Source organism: Acaromyces ingoldii (assembly GCF_003144295.1).
Source record: "Acaromyces ingoldii strain MCA 4198 unplaced genomic scaffold FA10scaffold_1, whole genome shotgun sequence".
Classification (NCBI taxonomy): Eukaryota; Fungi; Basidiomycota; class Exobasidiomycetes; order Exobasidiales; family Cryptobasidiaceae; genus Acaromyces; species Acaromyces ingoldii.
Window position 1 is genome coordinate 369,153 of NW_020290247.1, and position 23,213 is coordinate 392,365.

General features: G+C 58.9%; 8 protein-coding genes across 8 annotated transcripts; 4 read left to right on the forward strand and 4 right to left on the reverse strand.

Annotated features, from left to right (window-relative positions):
- Positions 1 to 258: 258 nt before the first annotated feature.
- Positions 259 to 1,679, forward strand: FA10DRAFT_225322 (hypothetical protein; the record flags this gene model as incomplete). The annotated part of the gene is made up of 3 exons (XM_025518642.1): positions 259 to 374; positions 435 to 1,317; positions 1,392 to 1,679. The coding sequence occupies 3 exons, from the start codon at positions 259 to 261 to the stop codon at positions 1,677 to 1,679; spliced, it is 1,287 nt and encodes a 428-aa protein (XP_025379950.1).
- Positions 1,680 to 1,861: 182 nt separating this feature from the next.
- FA10DRAFT_273609 (general substrate transporter) lies at positions 1,862 to 3,765 on the reverse strand (the record flags this gene model as incomplete). The annotated part of the gene is made up of 3 exons (XM_025523176.1): positions 1,862 to 1,976; positions 2,041 to 3,594; positions 3,634 to 3,765. The coding sequence occupies 3 exons, from the start codon at positions 3,763 to 3,765 to the stop codon at positions 1,950 to 1,952; spliced, it is 1,713 nt and encodes a 570-aa protein (XP_025379951.1). The 3' UTR covers positions 1,862 to 1,949.
- Positions 3,766 to 4,924: 1,159 nt separating this feature from the next.
- Positions 4,925 to 6,880, reverse strand: FA10DRAFT_246669 (MFS general substrate transporter; the record flags this gene model as incomplete). The annotated part of the gene is made up of 5 exons (XM_025519421.1): positions 4,925 to 5,464; positions 5,536 to 6,073; positions 6,146 to 6,410; positions 6,491 to 6,587; positions 6,653 to 6,880. The coding sequence occupies 5 exons, from the start codon at positions 6,878 to 6,880 to the stop codon at positions 4,925 to 4,927; spliced, it is 1,668 nt and encodes a 555-aa protein (XP_025379952.1).
- Positions 6,881 to 7,729: 849 nt separating this feature from the next.
- FA10DRAFT_263513 (hypothetical protein) lies at positions 7,730 to 10,730 on the forward strand. The gene is made up of 2 exons (XM_025520247.1): positions 7,730 to 8,312; positions 8,384 to 10,730. The coding sequence occupies exons 1-2, from the start codon at positions 7,844 to 7,846 to the stop codon at positions 10,507 to 10,509; spliced, it is 2,595 nt and encodes an 864-aa protein (XP_025379953.1). The 5' UTR covers positions 7,730 to 7,843; the 3' UTR covers positions 10,510 to 10,730.
- Positions 10,730 to 14,443, reverse strand: FA10DRAFT_263514 (putative arginine-specific carbamoyl-phosphate synthetase, ammonia chain). The gene has a single exon (XM_025520248.1). It carries the CDS (start codon positions 14,322 to 14,324, stop codon positions 10,812 to 10,814), a length of 3,513 nt encoding a protein of 1,170 aa, XP_025379954.1. The 5' UTR covers positions 14,325 to 14,443; the 3' UTR covers positions 10,730 to 10,811.
- Positions 14,444 to 14,572: 129 nt separating this feature from the next.
- On the reverse strand, positions 14,573 to 18,051 carry FA10DRAFT_298219 (hypothetical protein). The gene is made up of 2 exons (XM_025524571.1): positions 16,606 to 18,051; positions 14,573 to 16,535 (listed from the first exon to the last, which is right to left on the reverse strand). Exons 1-2 carry the CDS (start codon positions 17,927 to 17,929, stop codon positions 14,665 to 14,667), a joined length of 3,195 nt encoding a protein of 1,064 aa, XP_025379955.1. The 5' UTR covers positions 17,930 to 18,051; the 3' UTR covers positions 14,573 to 14,664.
- A 135-nt stretch (positions 18,052 to 18,186) lies between these two features.
- Positions 18,187 to 20,795, forward strand: FA10DRAFT_235909 (hypothetical protein; the record flags this gene model as incomplete). Its single annotated transcript, XM_025519050.1, has 7 exons — positions 18,187 to 18,538; positions 18,609 to 18,782; positions 18,850 to 19,108; positions 19,169 to 19,426; positions 19,498 to 19,960; positions 20,040 to 20,601; positions 20,672 to 20,795. Coding segments are annotated over exons 1-7 (2,064 nt in total), but the record flags the coding sequence as incomplete, so codon positions are not given.
- Positions 20,796 to 20,972: 177 nt separating this feature from the next.
- FA10DRAFT_263516 (hypothetical protein) lies at positions 20,973 to 23,185 on the forward strand. Its single transcript, XM_025520249.1, has one exon. The coding sequence runs from the start codon at positions 21,121 to 21,123 to the stop codon at positions 23,062 to 23,064; it is 1,944 nt and encodes a 647-aa protein (XP_025379957.1). The 5' UTR covers positions 20,973 to 21,120; the 3' UTR covers positions 23,065 to 23,185.
- Positions 23,186 to 23,213: the final 28 nt, after the last annotated feature.

A 23,213-nucleotide genomic window follows, 5' to 3' on the forward strand; every position in this document is an offset into this window, starting at 1 on the left:
CAACGAGCACTTTTCTCTTTTTCTCTCTCCTTTGTCCCGTCCACTGTGATTTCTAATCACGGACCCGGAAGGAACCAGATGCGGACATCGCGCGAAGAGATCGTCATGGCGTCGCGCACGACCTCGCCAAGCCACAACAGCCACAAGTCCGTCGAGGGCGATGGCCAGCCGCCGGCAGAAAAGGTGACCCCGGAGCACGATGAAGAGTCTCAGGCCGCCGCTGCCCCCGCCCCCGGTGGTGGTCCCCCGCAAGGCCCAATGTACACCCACGGCTTCTGGGACAAGGAGCTGGCGCCGATGCGCAAGGAATATCTCATCGGCATTCTCCGTGTGACTGCCCTCATTACCATCCTCATCTGGGGCATCGTGACCATGTGAGTTGCTTCCCGTCCTCCGTCAAAGCTGGCTGGCTGGTTAACAAAGAACCACCACAGCTACTGGGGCTCCCTCTCTGGCGAGTACGAGCACACGCCCAACATCTCGGCCTACGTCGTCAACCGCGATCCGACGGGTGCCATCGGCCAGAACGTGACGGGTGCGCTGCTGTCGACCAACAAGGGCCCGATCCCGCACCTGACGTGGACTGAGATCGACGCTGCACGCTACCCGACGCGGGCGAGCATCGAGCAGGCCGTCGCCGTCGACTTTGATACGTGGATCATCGTCGAGGTCCTGGCCAATGCCACCGCCGCCCTCGAGTCGGCCCGCAACGCCGGACAGGCCAGCTGGGACCCCACGCAGGTCGTCACCGTCGCCTACGCCGAGGCGCGCAACCAGATTGCCATCGATGGCCCCATTCTCGGCTCTGTCCGCGGCGTCCTCACGCCCGTCCTCGCCCGCATTTCGGCCGCTTCCGCCGCGTCCTGGCTCGCGGCCAACTCGGGCAACGCCGCCGCAATCACGCGCGCAGCCACGCAGGCGCCCCAGACAATCGCGCCGGCCGTGGGCATGACGATGCTCAACACGCGGCCCTTTGACCAGCCGCTGGCACTGGCGCCCACATTCGTCGGCCTCATCTACCTCATGATTCTCGCCTTCAACATCACCATGGGCAACTTTGGCATGCGCCAGGGCCTGGCGCGGAAGCTCAAGCTGTCGTCGTACATTGTCATGCGCCTTATTGTGCCCCTGGTCGCCTACGTCTGGCTCTCGCTCATGTTCTCGATGATCAACCTGCCCTTCAAGCTCGACTTTGCCAAGATGGGCGAAGGCAATGCGGCCGGCTTCTTTGCCTTTTACGGCTTCTCCCTCGTCGGCATGGCCGTCCTGGGCCTCACCACCGAGGCCTTCCTCGCCCTCGTCGGGCCGCCCTTCATTGTGCGTCTTCTCCTCCTCCTACTCCTCCTTTCGCTGCTCTCTTTCCACAAGCTGACTTGTTCTTTTCCTACCAGGGCTTTGCGCTTCTGTTCTTCATCATCATCAACGTCTCGGTGGCCAACCTGCCGATTGAGCTGCAGAACCGCTTCTACCAGCTCGGCTACGCGCTGCCGTTCTACAACCTCCGCCAGGCCTACCTCACCATCGTCTTCAACGTCGGCCAGCACTCGACGCTGCTCAAGTACTGGGGCATCCTCATGGCCTGGCTCGTCGTCCTGCTCCTCACGATTCCCATCTGGGTCTGGCTCGAGCGCCGGCGCGAGCAGGCGGCCGCAAAGAACGGCCCTCCGCAGCAGCACTAGCACATCCGTCTGTTGTCGTCGTCGTCCCTCTCCCAATTGTAGATTGCTCTATTTCAGCTTGCGTGCATACCAATCGCTTCACTTCTCTGAACAGTGTCTGGCTCTCGAAACCCTTCCCTGCAAAATTTATCATCCTCGAAAAAGAGATTTATTCACCCAGCTCGATGTGATTTTCATTTCGTGTCATTTCATTGAGAGAGAAGAGAGAGAGAGAGAGAGAGAGAGACACTAGCTACTGGAGAGGCCCTGTCCCACGTCTGGCGTCGCGCCTCAGCTTGACGAGGTGGCTGATGCCCACTGCGCTCCGGTTGCGGTCGTGGCCCGTCGACGGCGTCCACCGTGCCGAGTTCCAGGGCCGGACGGAGCGGTCGTCGTACATCTCATCGACCTGCTCCAACGTGAGGCCCTTGACCTCGGGCACGGCGAAAAAGACGAAAAGGACCGCAAAGATCATGACGGAGCCAAAGATGAGCATGATAAACGGCCCATACTTGGCAGCAATCTTGTTGGAAAAGTAGCTGAGCATAAAGTTCCAGAACCAATTGGCGGCGCTGCCCAGGCTGATTGACTTGGCGCGCAGGTGCTGGGGAAACGACTCGGAGAGGTAGACCCAGGGCGTGGGGCCCCAGAGGGCAGAAAAGGCGGCGAGGTGCAAGACGGCAAAGGCAATGAATGCATTTGCCGAGTTGCGCTGCGACGCATTCTGGGGCGCCTGCTTGTCGGGCGCTAGGCCATAGTGGCCGACAAAGGCGACGACGTAGGCGCAAAAGGCCTGGGCGGCCGCGCCGACGAGGAGCGACTTGCGCCGGCCCACGTTTTCAATCGTGATGAGCGCCGGCACGGTGCAGGCGAGGCTGACGGCGCCAAAGATGAGCTGGATCAGCAGCGGGTCCAGCTGCGTGCCGGCGGCCTTGAAAAAGGTGGGGCCGTAGTAGTAGTAGAAGTTCTGGCCGCAGAGCTGCTGGAGCGTCTGGAGCATCATGCCCGTCAGCGTCCGGCGCCACATCTGGCCCTTGCGGCCAAAGCAGAGGGCGTATGCGGTGATGTAGTTGCGCCCGGCAAATGCCGCCGCCTCGGCCTCGATGCCCTCGACCATCTCCTGCAGGTCGGCCTCCATGGCCGCGTCGCCGCGCAGTGCTCCGTCGTTGTCATTAATGCCCTTTTTTGATGATGATGATGATGATGGAATGGGGTTATGCTGCTGTGACTGGAGCGTGATGCCGCGCATGTTGGCCATGATCCTGCGTGCCTCGACGGGCCGCTCGCGCTGGAGGAGCCAGCGTGGACTCTCGGGCAAAAAGATCATGATGGCGACGAGACCGAGACCCCAGGCGCACTGGAGACCGACGGGGACGCGCCAGCTGGCCGACGACGTCTCGATGTGGTGGGTGCCATAGGAGATTGCGTAGCTGAGAAAGATGCCAAAGATGATCAGCAGCTGGTAGCACGACACCATGGCGCCGCGAATCGACTTGGGTGCCGTCTCGGCGAGGTAGAGGGGGCAGAGGCCGCTGAGGGCACCGACGCCGAGGCCGGCAATGAAGCGGCCCGCGACAATCTGGGCCAGGTTGGCCGACTGCGACTTGTCGCCCGAGGCCGTCTGCACGATGGCACCCACGGTGAAGAAGCCAGCCCAAACGAGCATGCTCGCCTTGCGGCCTGCGTAGTCGGACACGGGCGCCTGCAGCAGCGCGCCGAAAAAGGTGCCGGCAGAGAGGAGAGAGGTGATGAGCGACGAGTGCTCGTCGGGCAGGTAGTTGAGGCCCGGGTTCTTGGGATCGGGCGCCCCGAAGCGGTTGATAAAGTCGGGCATGACGAGGCAGCCACTGATGACACCAATGTCGTAGCCAAAGAGGAAGCCGCCGACGCAGATGCCGACGCCGAGCAGCAGCGACGCCAGCGTGATCTGGGCGCCCTGGCTGGTGCTGCCGCTGCCACTGAGCGTGGGGGCGACATCGCCGTCGTCGTGGCCATGGATGATGTCGAGGTGCTTTTCGTTGGCATCCTGGACGCCCGTCTCGAGGGCGCCGGGCGACTTGGCCGTGTCGTCCTTGTCCCGGAACGAGGAGGAGGTGTGCTCCGACATGGCTGGCTATGATGTGATTCGGTGCGAGGCAGGCAAATTTTAGAAGGAACCTGCTGGAGAGACAAGGTCGTAGGGGTAAAGTGTGCGCAGCAAAGTGTTCGCGTGATATCGGATGAGGGGGTATGTGCGTGTTCGTGTGCGTGGGCTTGTGTGTGCAGAGAGGCGGCTTTAGAGTGGCGCACTGAGCGGGCGGACGGAGCGACGGCAGAATATCGTCGGGCGGACCCCTTTATATCATCACTTGTCCCCTTTCCCCCCCCCGTCTTTTTTGTCTATATGTGTTCTCGCGCGCTTGAGCGCCGCTCTCGCTCGTCGGGGTACAGGGCAAGCTCCGTAGTGTGGGGCAATTCCTTCCCTCTGTCACTTTCTCCTGCCTTGAGACCCTACGCAGAGACGCAGAGGGGGCGGAGAGACGAGAGAGGAGGAAGCAATGGAAGGGGGGGGGGACTCATCGGCAATCTTTCTCATTTCCTGTCTCTGCCAATGCACCTTGTTCCTAGCATGGATGCGGGGGAAAGGCACGACGTCGTCAGTCGCCCTGTCAGAAGGGGAGATTCCCGAAAGAATTCAGCACATCAGCACCCTACCTTTGTTGTTGCAAGGAACGCGAATTAATTCGGCTCTTTCGCCTGTATTGCCGGCCTCGTAGGCCCAACTGCATTCTGCTCGTTAGCGTCGGCAATCTCCCTTCCCCCTTTGCTTATTCGTGAACGCGTCGTGTGGCCGTGGTGGAGCACCGCGGCCGATGGGCATCGAGACCATCGCTCAAGCGCATGATCAGGCCACAGGGCCTCGCCACCGTGTGCCCATTGAACGTATCACAGATTGGCAGAGAGGGCCGCGAATCGCATCACGGGTTCGCCCATCGCTCCTCGCACGGCACTCGGCAAGGGGCGGACGGACTTGCGCTGTTCACACGGCCTCGCTTCGGCCCACTGTGCCCCGCGTTCATCTCCCGCTTCATTCTCCACCAAAAGGAAGAAGGAGAAAGAGAGAGAGAGAAAGGCAGAGGTGTTGCGGCGACAGAAATGAAGGTGGCTCCGTCGCTGTTCTTTTGGCCGCAGAAAGGCCGCTTACCCATGCCTTTACCCTTTATGTCAGCGGCCTCGTCCGTGCTCCCATGCATGTCATTGGAGGGAAGAGAAAAGATACTGTACAATCAATAGGACCGCACGCCTCGTGTATCAAAGGGCAGCAGCGCGAGCGCGAGCGGGCAGATGAGCGTGACGCCGCCGGCCAGGTAGAGGGTGTTCTTGGCCGCCTCGACGCCGCCCTTGCCGTAGAGCTGGTCGGCGGCGAGGGGCGCAACGGCACTGGCAATGCGACCCAGCGTCGACGTGAGCCCGGCGGCGGTGCCTCGGACAGCCGAGGGAAAAGCCTCTGCGGTAAAGGCATAGAGGATACTGTTGAAAAAGCTCTGCATAAAATACTCGAGCGCATTGAGGCCCACGCTGCCGGCCTGGCTGGAGACGAGCGTGTAGAGAAACATGCTGACGGCCATGAGGGCGCTCGACATGATCATGGCGCCCTGTCGTCCGATGCGAGGCACCTCAATCATGGCGCCTGCGATGAGGCACGCGGCAATGCCCGGCGCATAGATGGCAATGTAGTCCTTGTACGTCTCCGACAGCGGTACGTTGTTCTCCACGCCCCGGTCGGCCAGGATCTGGGGCAGGTAGTAGCCTGCGATGCTGAAGCCCTGTTTTTGTCGAGAATGTGAGTCAAACGCAAAGGTAAAGCTTGGAAGAGCCGACAGGGACGACAACACACCCAGAAATCGGCAATGTAGGTGAGCCAGAGGACGATCGTTGTGCGTGCCTGGGTCCTGTTGCGAAAGAGAATGGTGACGCCCCGGAGCCGGCCGAGAGCCTCTTTCAGTGTCTCGCTGTACGTCTGCACCCGCTGCGCCTTTGCCAGGTCTCTCGATTCAACATCGACACCGAACCTGCGGTCGATCTCGTTGAAGTCTTCCATCGTAAACAGTGGCTCGGGCGCGCGGTTCATCTTTGCAATCGAGGCCACCGTCGCCAGCGCGCGTTGATCATCACCCCGGTTGACGAGAAAGGCAGGCGACTCCCTGAAGCGAAAGACGAGAAAGCGGCAGAGAAAGACGGCCAGCGTGAGGCCGCCCATGGTGTAAAGGGTGTAGCGCCAGCCCATGTTGTCCTTGGGGTCGCAGTAGATGTTCTGCGAGGCCAAGTCTGCGTCGCCGCGCCCGCAGCTGTACTTGGGTACAAAGCCATAGGCAATGCCGCACGCGATGAGTACGCCAACGGGCTGAAAGAGGGAGAGAAAGACCAGGAGGAAGCTGCAGTAAAGCTAGAGTCAGCCTGTGAAAAAGGAAAGAAGAGAATTGGCGAAAGATTGACGGAAGACGCACCGATTCTTTGTGGGCAGCACCTCCATGGTGATGGTGGCATCGATGGGGATGTTCCCTCCGACACCAAAGCCGACAAAGGCGGCGAGGACACGAAGCCCGGTAAAGGTGGGTGGGGCGCCCGATGCCAAGCCAAAGATGGAGGAGCAGAGGCAGGTAAAGTAGAATGACCATTTGCGGCCGACGACATCGACGAGGATGCCCCATGTGAATGCGCCCACTGTCAGACCGACTGAAAAGGCCGTCGAGAGTGTGCCGATATTGCTGTCTGTTTGAAAGGGAGACACACGTTGAGCCTTGCGCATGAGTTTACAGACCCAGCCTGCTGCTCACTCTGCGCGCCAAAACCAGTCTCATTCTTGAGCGGCGTGGCAATGAGCCCAAACGCTTGCGCCCAAAGCAGGTCGATAAAGTAGCCGAGCCCACAGAGGAAAAAGACGCACCACTTTGATCGAAAAATCAGCGTGCTGCAAACCAAGCAGCCAGGAAAATGAATACGAGGATACCCACCTGGTATCGACCCATGCCCATCCGATCGAGCTCATAGCTCAGGAGTGTGCTCTTGTTCTCCTTTGCCGTCTTGCTCTCGTCGAAGAGGTCATCGAGCGACAAGTCGCCCTCGCGGCTCGGCCTTGTCCTGACGCGCTGTACGTGCGCCGTGGGAGCCGACGACGATTCGAAGGTGCCTTCCTCTTCATCGTGCGCCTTCTTCGACTGCTTTGAGTCTATCCGTTCCATTTCGATGACAGATATATCGGAGCCAGGATCGGAATCGGAGTCTCTGCCGAGAAGCAGCGGCTGGTCTAGGGACGAGGAAGAGAGTCTTCTACCTTCTCTCATCAAGGTAGAAGAACAAAATCCGTCTCCCTCCTTTCCTCTTTTTTTCGCTAGCTCAATCAGGAACGATAGATGGCCCTCTCAGTGCGCCGGCTGCAATATTACTTATCGTCAGCTACGAGGTAGTGCTAGCAGTTGTATTGCCTGGTAAAGGCGAGCAGGGCTCAAGGTAAGGGTCCGCGCTGACAAAGAGTCGCTAGGCAGGCGCGAGTCTTATTACAAATCTTGCAGCGACGCCTAACGTCAATGCGCGTGCAGCCCAGGACACTACTTTCTATTCCATCCGCTCGTTTTCGTGCCATAGGGCGGGGGATTGACTGCTCTTTGGAGCCTTGTGGACGATTGAACCATGACTAGCAGTGCCTCTGTGGGGCCCTCATCCCCTCGCAAGCGACAGAATCTAAGCTTTTTTCAGTCTTCAAGCAGTTATACACAAAAGAGCCTTCAATGCTGCCAGGTCATACAGGTGCACTGAATGCCTTCTCGAGTCGTCATGCTCTGCACCTTGGCGAAAAAGAGCTGTTCTGGCCCAGCTCCATCGAGCGTGCATCTCGTGCATTCTAAGGTAAACCTCCAGGTCTCGACGAAGAGAGAAAGGTCCCAGAGGCCGCTCAACTTAGAGGCACAGACGTCCAGACAGTGACACCCAGCACTGCTTGGCGGGCGACGTCCGTGCGAGCAATTTGACGAAATCTCGGCCGCGAGGCTCGCGACCCTTGCGCACAATCGCGTGAACCCCTCGGTCGCGTGCACTGATCAACGCTCGCATTGGCACCCCCCTGTCGCTTATCTCTCCCATCACCACCACCACCAGAGACCTCCTAACCACTCCCCCTTCCCTCGCTGCCTCTGCTGCGCTTCATCATGGGGCACTTTGCCAGGTCGGCCGTCTTGTCGACGGTCCTGTTGGCTCTTGCTGCCTCCACCAACGCCGTTCTGACGGCGCCTACTGCTGCCATCGATGCATTGAAGCAAGACGATGCTCGTGCATACGCCCACGACTTTGCTCTAAATATTGGCAAAGATGTCCCCGCGGTTCACCATGTCCAGCAGCGCAAGTCGCTCGGCTTTGGTCCCCACCACCGCCATCGCAAATTCGTCACAGAGCCCGCCCAGACCTCGTCGTTGATGCCGCCATCCGCAAAGACGTCATCCATCCACGAGGCTGCCCTCGATTTGGCCAGGTCGCTCGTGGGGGGCAAAGGAAGCTTTTACGTCCGTGATGACTCGTACCTCGATCGTCAGAGCGGACTCTATTATGCCTATGTAAAGCAGACGATCAATGGGCTTGTCGTCGAGGATGGCGACCTCAACGTTGTCTTTTCTCCAGAAGGTGAGCGAGCGAGCGCCTGCAAGAAATGTGTGAATGGTGGTAGACTGACTTCCAGTCTCTCATCTCTGCAGGCGAGGTCCTTACGTATGGTACCTCGCTCTATCGCGGAGAGGTGCCTGAGCTTGCCACCAATCCTATACATGCTTCGGCAGACGGCGAGCTGAGCGAGGCGCGCTGCGCATCGATTCGCGCCACCATCGATTCGCTGACCTCCACGGAGGGACACTCATACACGAAGCGCGATCAGATCGTCTTTGCTCAGGGCAAAGAGGACGCGGATGCGCTCCGGTCGCTTCAGGATGACCTCTACCTCTACTGCGATGACCCGTCAGACTCGCCTTACCTTCGCGGTCTCGACCTTGGCTCTAGGCTTCCTGGGTCCATTGCCCTTGCCAAGGGCCGCGTCATTGGCGGCAACCGGGCCCAAATTGTGGACCCGCGCCTTGCTGTGCTCAACTTTGTCTCGGAGGCAACTGCCGATGAGGAACTTGCGGCCTCGCTCGCTGCATCCTCAAGCCAGCGCGAAGAGCAAGCTGCCTCGATTGTCTCCACATTTGAGCACTCCATGCGCGCAGATGGCCACGAGTACGGCACTGAGAAGATGCATTCGGTACCTGGAACTACGGGCCCTGTCTCGGCACGCCTAAGCTACGTCCAGTCGAGCGAGGGTAAGCTCAACCTTGTCTGGAGTCTCGAGGTTCCGATGGACCACGACGCAAATTCGAACCTGTACCAGGCCACTGTTGATGCCACAACGGCCGAGGTTCGTTCCGTCGTCGACTGGGTCCAGAGCGCACCGGCCCATGCCCACAGAGCATCAGAAGAAGACGAGGGAGTGGCTCAGGAAGCACTCTACAAGGTCATCCGGTGGGGACTCAACGACCCCAGCGAAGGCAACCGCACCCTGGAGGCGGGCATTCACGACTACTCTGCCTCGCCCTACGGTTGGCACTCGATTCCTGCTTCCAAGAAGGCCGACAAGCACTTTAGCGACACCCGTGGAAACAATGTCTTTGCCTCGGCCTTTGGAAGCGGAATGGACGACTGGGAGGTACCCGACCGTGCTCGTCCGGTCGGCAAGAAGGCCGACAATGGATCTCTGATCTTTGACTTCCCCTTCCCCTGGCGCAATGCAAACGCACAGCACGACCCTCTGGACCCTGAAAAGTATGCCGACGCCTCGACGGTGGAGCTCTTTTATCTCATCAATGCCTACCACGACCTCCTCTACCTTTATGGCTTTACCCCTGCCGCAGGCAACTTTGAGGAGGCCGAGGCCGAGGAAGGCGGCAAGGGTGGCGACGCCATTGCTGCCTACTCCCAGTCCAGCGCCGGCACCAACAATGCCGACTTCACGAGCCCTCCTGATGGATCTCGTCCTCGCGTGCGCATGTACAAGTGGCACACCAAGGAGAATGCCACGGACCGCGATGGAGACTTTGAGCAGGGTATCGTTCTGCACGAGGTCACCCACGGTGTCTCCACCCGTCTCACGGGTGGGCCTGCTGATTCGAGCTGCCTGGGCTGGGGCGAAGCTGGAGGCATGGGCGAGGGATGGGGCGACTTTTTCGCGACCATCGTCCGACGAAAGACGCCAACGAGGGACATCTACACCATGGGCAGCTGGGCCTCGCACAACAAGAAGGGAATCCGCCGCTATCCTTACTCGACGAATCTGACCATCAACCCAGAGACGTACAAGACCCTCGACTCGCCCGGCTACTGGGGCGTGCACGCCATTGGCGAGGTCTGGGCAGGAATGCTGTATCAGGTCGAAGAAGGTCTGAGGGCCAAGCTTGGATGGTCACCCGATCTCTTCCCTCCTACGGCCAATGCGACGCAGAAGGAGCAGGACGAATTCTTCCTCGGTGATGACGAGCTGGACAAGCTCCTGGGCGGCAAGAAGCGCGCCAGCCAGCGCCGTGTTCCTCGGCATGGCAACACCCTTGCCTTCCAGCTCATCATTGACGGCATGAAGCTGCAGCCCTGCCGGCCGGGCTTCTTTGAGGCCAGGGACGCCATTATCAAAGCCGACGAGCATCTGACCGGTGGCGCAAACCAGTGCCTCATCTGGGAGCGCTTCGCTCAGCGCGGCCTGGGCACAGACGCAAAGGTCGTAGGACGGACGCCCTGGGGAGGCGGAATCCGCACGGACGGCCATGCTGTGCCCTCCAAGTGCAAGTCCAAAGAGGCCTAGCCGCATCGCCTCTTGCCTGGTTGCGCGACACAACATTATGACACGAATCTCTGCTTTCTCAATGATGAATCTGCATGTCCAAAGAGTGTTGCTTTATATGACTGAATCGTCGAGATGTGGGCGCCTCTTGAGTCTTAAAGGACAGAGAAGGAAGGGCCTGCAAGATAGGCGTTGCTCTTCTCAGCGCTCACGAACAGGTAGCACAGAGAACGAGAATCACAAGAGGTTGCTAAACAATCGCATTATTTTTTTTCCGTCCAATCTCTATGCACACTGACTGACGAAGAAAGAACAAGACTGCCCTAATGAACCGACTCTGGCACCCACTCCTTCCACGGCTTGACCTCTGGCGGGATGCGGCCCTCCTCGTAGGGCCGGAGGCAGCCCATCGGCATCTTGTACTCAAGCGTCTCGGCAAACAGCAGCGCACAGCGGGGCTCCGTCACGAGCGGCAGGCCAAAGTCGACTGCGTTTCGGCGGGCGACGTAGTCCTCATCGACGGTGTCCTTGCCGCGCTGCTGGGCCAGGTTGACGACAAACTGGATCTCGTGGTCGTCAAACACCTCGCGCAGCTTCCTCTTGTCCTTGAGCGGGAACCAGATCCGGGTGGCGCGCACGTGGGGGATCTCGTTGAGGAACTGCTCAACCTCTGCATTGGAGCAGTACAGCTTGAAGCCGAGGTCGTAGAGCTTCTTGGCCACCTGGCCGAGCTCCGGCACCTCTTTGCTTCCGCCCAGCAGCACACCCTTGCGGGCTTCCGGCACACGCCAGCCAGTCTGGGAAGCGATGCTGGCCCAGTAGGCCTCCTTGATGTCCTTGCCAAACGCCGCAATCTCGCCCGTGCTCGCCATTTCGACGCCCAGGTACGGGTCTGCGCCCGCCAATCGGGTCCAAGAGAACTGCGGCACTTTAATGGCCACGTAGTCGCGCTGCTTCTGCATCACATCGATGGGCTCTGGCACATCCTTGCCCACGATGGCACACGTAGCCACATCGATGAAGTTGACGCCGAGGACCTTGCTGACGAAGGGGAAACTTCGACTTGCTCGGAGGTTGCACTCAATCACCTTGAGCGCTGCCTCTGCCTCGCCGTCCTGAGCTGGTTTGCGGATGATCTGCATGTTGAAAGGACCAGAAATCTCAAAGGCCTTGGCCACCTTTTGCGCAATGACCTTGAGCCGTGCCAGATCGTTGCGGTCGAGCGAGAAGGGAGGCAGCACGAGCGTAGCATCGCCCGAGTGCACACCAGCGTTCTCGACGTGCTCGGAGACTGCGTGGACGAGGAGCTCGCCCTTGTGAGCAACGGCGTCAATGTCAATCTCCTGTGCGTTTGCGATGAACTTGGTCAGCACGACGGGGTAGTCGGTGTTGACCTCTGCCGCAGCCGTGAGGTGGTGCTCAAGGGTGCTCTCGTCCCAGATAACGTTCATGGCCGCGCCCGACAGGACGTACGAGGGGCGCACGAGGACGGGGTAGGAGACCTTGTTGGCAAACTCCTTTGCGACGTCGACGCTCGTAGCCTCGATCCACTCTGGCTGATCGACGTCGATCGAGTCGAGGATCTGAGAGAACTTGTGCCTGTCCTCGGCAGAGTCGATCTTGGACGGGTCTGTTCCGAGCACCTTGACGCCCGAGTCCTTCAACCTGAGAGCAATGTTCTGCGGCAGCTGACCACCAACAGACACAACGACGCCCGTGGCGCCCTCGAGCTCGTAGATGTCCATGACACGCTCAAAGCCCAGCTCCTCAAAGTACAGCCGGTCGGCCTCGTCAAAGTCGGTGCTGACCGTCTCGGGGTTGTAGTTGATCATGATCGTCTTGTGGCCCATGTTTCTCACCCTGCGGGCGCATGTAACGGCGCACCAGTCAAACTCGACTGAGCTGCCGATCCGGTAGACACCCGAACCGAGGACCATGGTGCCGTGCTCGTCAAACTCAACGTCGTGCGTCGAGGCATTGTACGTAGTGTAGAGGTAGTTGGTCTGGGCAGGGTACTCGGCAGCCACCGTGTCAATGCGCTTGACAAAGGGCGTAAGACCGAGCGCCTTTCGGTGCCTGCGCACCACGTCCTCCTTTGAGCCCGTCAGCTGGGCAATCTGGCGGTCCGAGAAGCCGCGCTGCTTGGCCAGCTTCATCAGGTCCTTGTCCACCGCTTCGATGGAGCCGAGATCCTTGAGCTGGCGGTGGATCTGGACGATGTTGTCGAGCTTGAAGAGGAAGAATCGGTCGATCTTGGTCAGCTCGTGCAGCCTCTCGACGTCGTAGCCCTTGTTGAGCATGGCGTGGGCAATGGCAAACAGGCGCGTGTCCTCGGGCACCGACAGGGCCCTGTCGAGGTCCTCTGGTGCGACGTAGGCAGCAAAGCCATCGTAGTTGGGCGCCACCTGTCGAATGGCCTTTTGCAGCGACTCTTCAAACGTCCTGCCGATGGCCATGACCTCGCCGACCGACTTCATGCTCGAGCCCACCTCTCGGTTGACGTGCTGGAACTTGGACAGATCCCACTTGGGAATCTTGGTCACAATGTAGTCCAGCGAGGGCTCGAAGCATGCCGTCGTCGTCTTTGTCACGGCGTTGGGCAGCTCAGGCAGTGTGTGGCCGAGAGCGAGCTTGGCTGCGGTGTAGGCCAGCGGGTAGCCCGTGGCCTTGGACGCCAGCGCGCTCGATCGACTCAATCGAGGGTTCACCTCGATGACTCGGTAGTCTCGGCTGTTGGGATCGAGGGCGTACTGGATGTTGCACTCGCCGACGATGCCCAAGTGCCGAATGACCTTGAGGGCAGCAGTGCGGAGCATGTGGTAGTTGTCGTCGGACAGCGTCTGCGAGGGAGCGACGACGATGGAGTCACCTGTGTGAATACCGAGCGGGTCGAAGTTCTCCATGTTGCAGCAAATGATGGCGTTGTCCTCCTGGTCTCGCAGCACCTCGTACTCGCTCTCCTTCCACCCCTTGAGACTCTTTTCGACGAGGATCTGCGGGCTCAGCGAGAGCGACCGAGCCGACAAGTCCCGCAGCTCATCTTCGTTGTCTGCAAAGCCCGAGCCGAGACCACCGAGCGCGTAGGCGGCACGGACGATGACGGGGTACCCAATCTTTTCGGCAGCCTTGAGCGCCTGGTTGACCGTCGAGACGGCCTCCGACTTGGCGACGGGGATGTTGATCTGGTCCAGGGCCTGGACGAACAGGTCGCGATCCTCGCACATGCGCAGCACGTCGACCTGGGAGCCGAGGACCTGGACGCCGAGGCGCTCAAAGACACCCATCTCGTCGAGCTTAACACCCACGTTGAGGGCGCTCTGGCCTCCAAAGGTGAGGAGCACGCCGTCGGGCCGCTCCTTTTCGAGAACGTAGGCGACATAGTCGGGTGAGATGGGCAAAAAGTAGATCTGGTCGGCGTGCGAGTGGCTCGTCTGGATCGTGGCAATGTTTGGGTTGATGAGAATCGTCTCGATGCCAGACTCCTTGAGTGCCTTGATGGCCTGAGAGCCGCTGTAGTCGAATTCACCCGCCTGGCCGATGCTCAGACCGCCGGAACCGACGAGAAGAACTTTCTTCACGTCGGCCCGCTCCACCTTTGGCAGGTAGCTCGTCCACTTCTTGAGCCCAGTCGACACCGGGTTCATCTCCTCAGCCACCTGGGCCAGCTTCGAGGAGGTGGGCGCGGGCTTGGGCGACTGCGAGGTCGAGTGCAATAGCCGAGCATGGTTGGTGCTAACGGGACGCTGTGCCTGTTGTGCAAGCGGGAGGAGCGACTGTGGTCGACTGGTCGAGAATCGGGCCCGCCCAGCCAGGGAAGCAACTGGCCGGCGGTACATTGTCGCACAATGGAAGCTCCAGTAGGGCTGATACTGTCGGTAGCCCTAGCTGTTTGTCGTTGTCCTCGTCGGTGTCTCGGTCAAGTCAAGGATCGGATGAGGTGTCAAGAAGAAGTCAAAATTTTTCCCTCGCACGTCCGAGTGACTCAAGAGATAAGAAGAAAAAAAAAAAGCCATGTGGCTTTTCTGTAGCCAGTCTTTTCTCTACCTCAAATTAGACAGGACACTGAAAGCAAAACTTCGTGATTCGCGTCGAGTCTCTGGCTAAATACAGGCATCAGGGGGCCACAATAGACAAGTTGGTGTATGCACAGTGAAGAAAGGGGGAGAAAGGAAACGATCAAAGAGCCTCTTCATAGCCATCAGAGTCAGCATCGACAAGTTCGTACTCGAGGTCTTGCTCCTCTCCGTCATAGTCAAAGTCGCTGCCGTCACGGTCTCCGCTCTCGAGGCTCGCCGTCGGCAGGCTGAATTCTGTCTCTGCACTAGGAGTCTTTGGCTCCACGACGTGACGCTCAGCAGCCTCTTCGGGCGCGAGTGGTGTCTCGAAGAAACTCGAGCCCGAGAGGGTGCTTCCATCGGTCAGGATCGAGTGATGCTTTTCCTCCCGCACCGTGCTCGTTGAGACCCAGAACTGCTGGCCGAACTTGACTGTGCCAGCGAGAGCATCTGGACGTTGTAGGCGGAAGTAGGACGTGTTCACTCCGCCCTCTTCCGGCGCCTTCATGTCGCGGATCACGACCTCTGCTTGTTGACCGGGCGCGATTTCGCGTCCCAGCGGGGCACGCTGCTCGGCCGAGGGTCCATCAGCGTGACCGTGGCCCGAGATGAAGGCGACGGAAGTCTCGACTGGCCAGGGCTTCCTGCCGCTGTTCTTCAAGAGCCAGATCTTGTCGAAGCGAGAGCCAGCTGCAACACGAGTGCCATCATTCATGTTGACATGGCCCAGAACGATGGCGTCAAAGTCTTCCGCGTCGTCATCTTCTTCTTCCTCCTCCTCAGGGACATCTGGGTCTGTCTTTGTCGTCGATGCGATGGGCGCAGAGGTAGCAGCTGCGCCAGGAAGCTTCATAGCTTCATCGAAAAGCTTGGCAAAGCGGGTCGTGACCTCGTTCAAGGTTTCGTCGGCGGACGGCTTGGCTTCGCGTGCAGTGGGCGAGGCCGCCGCGGTGCGCTCCTTCTTGCTCACAATGTCGTCTTCGTCAAAGTCATCGGCGTAGCGAGAGCTTTGGGTCCTCTTCTTGAAGTCGTCGATGAACTTGTAGGTGAAGTCGACCTTCTGCTTCGATTTTGTCATTTGCTCCTCGAGCTCGTGGAGCCGGCGAGCCATCTCGCGGAGGCGGCGGTCGTTGGCCGGCTTGATCTCGGCATCGTTGGACTTTGCTTCGGCTGCCTTGACCACGGCGGGCGATAGGCCACCGAAGGCAAATGGCTGCGGAGAAGCTTGTGTGCCCGCGACCGTGTTAGTGCTGGTCATCTTGGCTGTGTCGAAGGAGCTGCTGGAGCTCTGGGTGTTCAACAGATCAGCGGCCTGCACATCCGACTTGTGTTCGTCAGAAGAGGAGCACGCCTTTCCCTTTTCCTTCTCCGTGTCCTTGACCACGATCGGATTCTTCGATCGACAGGAGGCGATGTCAGGATGGTCGCGCTGGGGCGCGTCGCGTCCCGAGTAGTACCTCAGAATGCTTTCAGGTAGGGAGTCTTTATCAGAAAAGGTAAAGGGAGCGCGGCCGATGCCCTGAACAGGGTTCCACTTCGGGAACGGGCGAGCTGCAGAGGACGCAGGAGATCCTCCGACCCATGGACAGCGACCAGGTCCACTTGCCGACAGGTCGCTGTTCTGTCGCAGGCCGGGAAAGAAAGTTGATCTGTGCACGGCGCTGGCCAGAGTGGCCCTCTGTATGGGCTTGTTGATCTTGAGCAGCGGGTGCTCTTCGCCATCACCGTGAGGGTGGCGGATGGCCGGATCGGCCTCGCAGTGCGCGCACAGGTCGTAGTCGCGGCACACGACGCACTTGAAACGTGGACCGCGAATCTGGGCATCGCAGCCATCGCAAATGACGCCGGGGTGCATCGCCCATCCCGCGGGCTCACTACGGGGAGGGAAGACGGCGGGGTCGGTGCTCGAGGCGAACACATGTCCCGGGTGACACTTGGGCACCTTGGCCGCGTGGCAGGCACTGCAAGCATCCCAGTCGGGGCAATTGAGGCCTGTATAGGGTGTAGGTCAGTCTGCTAATGCTCCGCTTAGGACCACATGCACGCTTGGTTCAGTACTCACACTTGTGGCGCGTGCCTTGAATGACTTTCTTACAGACGTCACATCGTGCGTTGTGGAAAAGCGGCTTCGCTGTCTTTGGTGCGGCCTCATTGACCTTGGCGCCCTCGGGAGAGGCTTTCTCCGATGTCGACACCTTTGTTGTTGGAGTGTCCGATGGCGATGGGGAAGAGGCGCCAAGCACGGAGGTGGCGCTGCCAAAATTGTCCAGAAGACACTTGTTGAGCTCGCTGGCAAACTTGTCCAGCAGAGACTCGAGATTGTTATGGATAGCTCCAACATTGGCACGAGTGGGTGTGCCTGCATCGTGGCTGCTGACGCTCGGGCTGCTCCTAGTGTCTCTTACGACGATGGGCGTCTTGGCGGGGACGGGAGGCACTGCAGTCTTCTCTGCCGACACCGCAGGAAGGAGAGGAGCATGGGTCGATGTGAAGGAGGGAAGGTACGCGTGCATCTTGCGAGACCCAGCGTGGTAGGATGGTAGCGTAGCAGGCCGGTCACTATGATCTTTCATAGGCTCGGAAGGAGATGGGACCGTCTCTGGCTTGGTGGTCTCGCGCTCCTTGACGGCAAACTCGACCTGGAGGGGTTTGCCACTCTTGATGCACTCCGCGACACGCCTCTCAAACGACTCTTTGGAGGTGAGCGACTTGTCGACTGACGCTGAAGAGCTTTCCGAGGTCCTCTTGAAAAAGATGTCGACATGTCCACTGGCAACGTTGGCCGCTGTGACGATGCGACGCTCGAGATCCTTGCGGAATAGGCGCACGCACTGTGGCGTGGCCAGTGCAACGACAAACTTCACCTCTTCGCCGAGGCTTGGCTCCTTTTTGGATGCTGCAGCACCAGAGGCAGCCTTACCGGCCTTGCGAGACTGGCTGCGCTGGGTGGCGTGGACCATAAGACGCTGAGGATGAGAGAGGTCGCCGCGGGCGTAGACGTGGCTCGGGCTGTTGATGTCGTGCTTCCTCCAGACCTCAACCTGCAGGGGGTTGAAAGATGACTTTGAGAGTAGAAAGGTGACCAGATCGGGTTGACCAAGGAAGCCGACATAGGTCATGCCAGAGAAGCTTGGGTAATCCAAGAAGCTGTCGGTGCGGACAAAGACTTCGATCGAGTCGCTGGGCACGACATCGTTTTCGAACGACATCATGGGAGCGCAGCGCACGGCGGCCGTGACAAGTTTGGACTGTAGCTCATCCAATTTGATGCCGTCGGAGAAGTCGACGCTGATCTTGGACATTGGACCGTAGAGACGGCCGGCGAAGAGGCCAACTGGCCGAAAGTCGACGCCAATGTCGTGCGATTTGAGTCCCGGGGAGGCCATGTTTGACCTGTCGAGAGGGGTGTGGGGTGTTCGAGGGGAGACTCTGAATGGATGGGCGTTTGAAGGAGTGAAAGGAGGAAGGAGGCTCGGGTTGATGGGAAGGGGCTTGCGCAGCCCTCTTTACAAGACCGATGGAGCTGAGGTCACCTGTGCGTATGTGGGAGGGGCCGCGATTGCTCTCGCTCAGCGCCGCGCACGGCCCGCCACCTCCTCTCTCCGCTCCAAGCTAGACTGGGCTGAGCGGAGAGGGCTGCAATTCCACGTGTAGCGCGCCAAAAGTCAAAAAAGGGCAACCGCTGGCTGAAGAACAACCTTCGCACCGCCAACTAAACCAAAAGGAACAGAGGCCGAGCACACAAGCTGAACAGCAGGAAAGCCACGGAGGATGGCTGCGGGACAGTACAAGTACGACAGCGAGGGGGCCCAGTTCCTTACCTTCCTCCTCACGTTTCTTCTTCTCGCACTCTTGCCCTTGACCTATTCGCTCTTTGGCTCTTCGTCTGCCAAGAGGGGAGGCAAGCATGGCGACTTTGACGCCAAGGGACAAAAGGTCGATGAGATCAAGCGCATTCATCGAAGGAGCCTCTTCAACCCACGCTTGAGCAAGAGGTGGGTAGGGTTACAGTCCTTGTCCTCTTTGTGTTCGATTGACACAGCGACTGACTCCGGTTTCACTAAGGGTCCTCTTCGTCCTGCTCGGCTGGGGCGCCGTGGGCTACCTTGCCCATCGCATCGCAAACACCGTGTCGACTTCCTCGCACGCCGTCTATGATCCCTTTGAGATCCTCGGCCTCGCCGCTGGGGCGACGGAGAAGGAGATCAAGAAGCACTACAAGAAGCTTAGTGTCAAGTTGTGAGTTGGCGTTTCTCCCAGTCTCGACCAATGGGATATGAATTGACCTCTTTCTGTCACCGCCCAGCCACCCGGACAAGATTCAGCTGGCCGAGAATCAGACAAAAGAGGAAGTCGAATCGCAGTTCATTGACCTCACAAAGGCCTACAAGGCCCTCACCGATGAGACGATCCGCAAGAACTTTGAGCTGTACGGTCACCCCGATGGAAGGCAGGAGATGAGCATGGGCATCGCCCTGCCCGAGTGGGTCATCGAGTCCCAGAACAACATCTGGGTCCTGGGCGCCTACGGTCTGGTCTTTGGTCTCGGCCTTCCCTACCTCGTGGTACGTGCTCTTGTCCTAGGTGGCCGATGGACTGTGAGCTAACATTCATGAACAAACCAGGCAAGGTGGTGGTATGGCTCTCGTTCAAGGACAAAGGATGGCCTGATCAATGCCACGGCCCAGTCTTTCTTTCAGCACCTGCGGGAAGACACGCCGCCTGCTCGCATTCTCGCTCTTGTGGCAATCTCGGAAGAGCTTCAGGATCCAGTCCTCAACAAGCGAGGTCAAGGACCACGGGAGAAGGAACTTCAGAGGCTCGAAGCCGAGGTCAGGAAGACACTGAAGGGATTTGGCGAGCGGTGGCAGTTGATCGAAAAGGTAAATCTCAATGTCGCTCGTTGTATGCGCGCCGCTTCCCCCGCTGATGATCTATTATTCTTTTGAACTAGTTCCGCACGGAGTCGATTCGCAAGACGCTCATCTTGCTTTATGCTTACCTCTTCCGCATCGAAACGGACAACAAATCGCTGACGAGAGACCGTTACGTGATCGGTGCGAAAGCTGAGAAGCTCCTCAATGGCATGCTCCAGATCGCGTTGGCCCACAACTGGCTGGATCTCACGATTCTTTTGATGGACATGCTTCAATGCATCGTCCAAGCCGTGCCGCCCTCGCCCGAGCACAGGCCTGTAAGCGAGCTGTTGCAGCTGCCTCACCTGACCTCCGACATGGCAAATGCTATCGTGGCGAGCGACGACAAGCTTGGTCCTCTGGGTCTGCAAGGCTTCTGGAACATGTCAGATGCCCATAGACGTAAGGCTCTGAACGGCCTCGACGACCGCAAGTACCAAGAGGCCATTAAGACCCTTGGTCAATTTCCGCGCATCGAGCTCGTTGATGCTTTCTTCAAGGGTGAGTCGCGCCCATGCACCAGTGCCGTGATCTCAACCAGACTGACCGTTCCGACAACGTTGTCTTTTCCTTTTCTCAGTCACTGGTGAGAAGATTGTGACAACAGGTGCCATTGTACAGGTTGTTATCAAGATTCGCACGCTCCCCTTCCAGCGCGATGGCACTCTCCTCTTCGAGGGCGTCCGGCCGGGCTCAGATACGGCGCGTCGCGATGGGGAGTCAGATGTTCGACCCAGTGGGGAAGACGACATCGAGACGAAGCTGGAACACCTCATCGGCAGAGGCGACCGCAACGGAGGGTCCGACTCAGAGGGCAAGCAGGCAGTTGGCTTTGCACGGGCGCCCTACTTTGTCGAGGACCGCAAGCCCTCGTGGTGGGTGATGCTCGGCGATCTGAAGCAGTCGAGGATCATTGTGCAGCCGACAAAGGTGACGGACGTGGGCCCCGACAAGATTCGGACCTACTCTGTCCAATTCCAGGCGCCGCCGCAAGCGGGCATGTACACGTTCGTGGCCATGATCAAGAGCGACTCGTACCTGGGAAGCGAGGCTCAAATGAGCGTCAAGCTCAAGATTGAGGACCCCAGCGCACTCGAGGAGAGCGACATCGAGGATGACATCAGTGAACCTGATGAGGACACGTGAGTGCAACGCAGTCTCTGTCCTCTTATTATCCTATAACATAACTGATCCTGGTCCCCATTCCTACAGATTGGCGGGTCAGATGGCCATGATGAGGGGAGACAAAGTCAAAACGGCGCGGAGCGGCGATGACGATGATGAGAGCGGCACCGATGATGACGAGGAGGGCGAGGACGAGGAGAGCGAGAGCGATTGGGAGTGATTGTATGCTGCTTGACAGATACTACTGCAGCTTGTCTTAGTATATCACAAAAATCTTAATTGGCCAGTGTTGACCCCATCATGACCCAGGAAGTGAAGCGACCCCGGCCTGTTGACCCTTCCCTTCCCGTCCTCTGACCCTCCATGTGGAAGTAAGATAAGTGGAAGACGTTTTTGCGTCTGCGCGTCCAGACTTAGACTATTTTTGTTTGTTTCAGGGTGGTGCATATTAACGACGCCGACGCCGAGAGCATACGACGACAAACCACGAGCGGTCGTTGAGAGGGGCCGTAAGAGCATCCGGAAGAGGGAGCGATATGAGCTCGCATACACCGTATCAGTATTCTGGATCCTTCTCCCAGCATCACCCACAGAGTAGCTGGAATCAGCAGCAGCAGCAGCCATCGACTAGCTATCACTCTTGGACGTCTTCTGATTACCCTCCTCCTCAGCAACAACAACAACAACAACAACAGCAGCAGCAGCAGCAGCAGCAGTCGCAAGCCCACAACCTTGCACAAGCACAATACCATTCGCAACAGCAACAGCCGCCGCCAGTGCAAGAAGGTGCTGCCGCGTCTCGAAACGCGTTCAGGCAAAACTACCAGACCTCAAACCAGCTTCAGGGCCGCTCCGCCCAAGACGTCCAGGTCGCCGGTGTGCTCCAAGGCCTGCATTGGCAGGGCGACTCCAGCTCGTCGTCTTCCACCGGGTCACGGGACACATACTCCACGCTCGGGGGCCAGCAGCAGCAGCAGCAGCAGCAGCAGCAGCAGAATCACAGCACGAGCAACACGAACGCGAGTGATAGTGCACTCTGGGAAGGCGGTGGAGCGGGCAGCGGCAGCAGCAATCATCGCCAACAGCAACCGTCCTACCCTTCAGGTGTATACTCGAACCAATTCAGACACCTGACACCTTCCCCGTTAACCTCTTCCAGCGCTCCTCACGTATTCGAGTCGCAGACGCCGGCAGCGTCCTCCACGTCACACAACGGTGCAAGGGCTTATTACCCCGCGCAGTACAACGGCAACAACACGGACAGGCGAGCCGAGCAAATGGTGCCGGCACAAGAACAGCAAAAGCAGCAGCCTTTTCACCAAAGCTACTATCAGCAGCCACATCAGCACCAGCAACAAGCGGCTCAGCAGGGCAGCGCCTCGTCCCGCTTGCCTGCAGATGTCATGATGGTCGGCGGACCCATGCTAGGCACGCCTAGGCAGAGCGGCCATGCTCAGCCAAGCAGCGCCAGCAGCCCGGAAGGAGAGTCGGGAGCAGCTTCGAGCGGCAGGACTGCATATCCACATGCAAATGCAAATTCAGGTGGAGCTACTGTTTCGCCTGGCGACCTGGCGCTTTACCAGTCGCAGCTTTCCTCCTCGGCAGCCGCGGCCACTGCGACTTCACCCGCAAAAAGTAATGCCATCTCCAACGTGACCAGAACGGCCAAGGGATATGCTTCCAAGCCGATAACGGCAACAGCAGCGGCGACAACAACAACAACAACGGGTGGCGCTGCCCTGATGGGAGGCTCAGAGACGGCGGCAGTCACGCCTGCGCTGAAACGCAAGCGTGGACGACCGAAGGGCTCGTTGAAAGCGCGTACCGATGGCCAGCCGCCTTCTAGCAACGCATCTGCAGCGCCAACAGCTCCTCACCTTGATACTTCTGGAGCTCCGGCAAAGAGGGGACGAGGCAGACCTCGAAAAGTGGTCGACTCCATCCCCAAGTTCGATCTGCCCAAACATCTGCTGACGTCGACCGGAGCCCCGCCAACTGCTACGGGAGCGACATCGGCAAAAAAGAAGGGACGCCCTTCCAAAGCCAGTCAGGCATCTGTGGTGGCTAATGGAGCAAACGGCCAAGGCAGCTCACGCCCCTACAACGAAAGTGCCATTGAAGCTGCGTCGATCCAAGCAGCCATCTCACAAGGCGCATTTGCCAATCCTCACTTTTTCGGGCAGGCACCTCAACACCCTCACCAGGCCCTTGGCCCGGGCTACCAGACGCCGCCGCCCAGGATCGTAGAAAAGATCGTGGTCAAAGAGGTCAAAGTACCCGTTGAAAAGATCGTATATCGAGATCGGCCACCAGTAGCCTCGCCTGCTGCGCTCAAGGGCGTGGATGCAGAGACAAAAGCAAAGCTGCTGGCCAAGTTTGATCAGCTGAGGACATTTGGCAATGGGCTCGAGTCAGAGGAGATGCAGGAGGATTTTGATGGGCTTCTGCAGGAGGCAGTGAAGCTCGTGGAAGGTGGCTAGTGGGGAAGTGAGCGCAAGGAGGCGAGGGCGCCATGATGAAGGGCGAGATATAGATAATCATACAATACGACTGTGACGATAACTCTTTCTGTAGCATAAATCAACGTCAGCGTGACGATGGGTATAATCAAAGGAATGCCTGCAAGTGT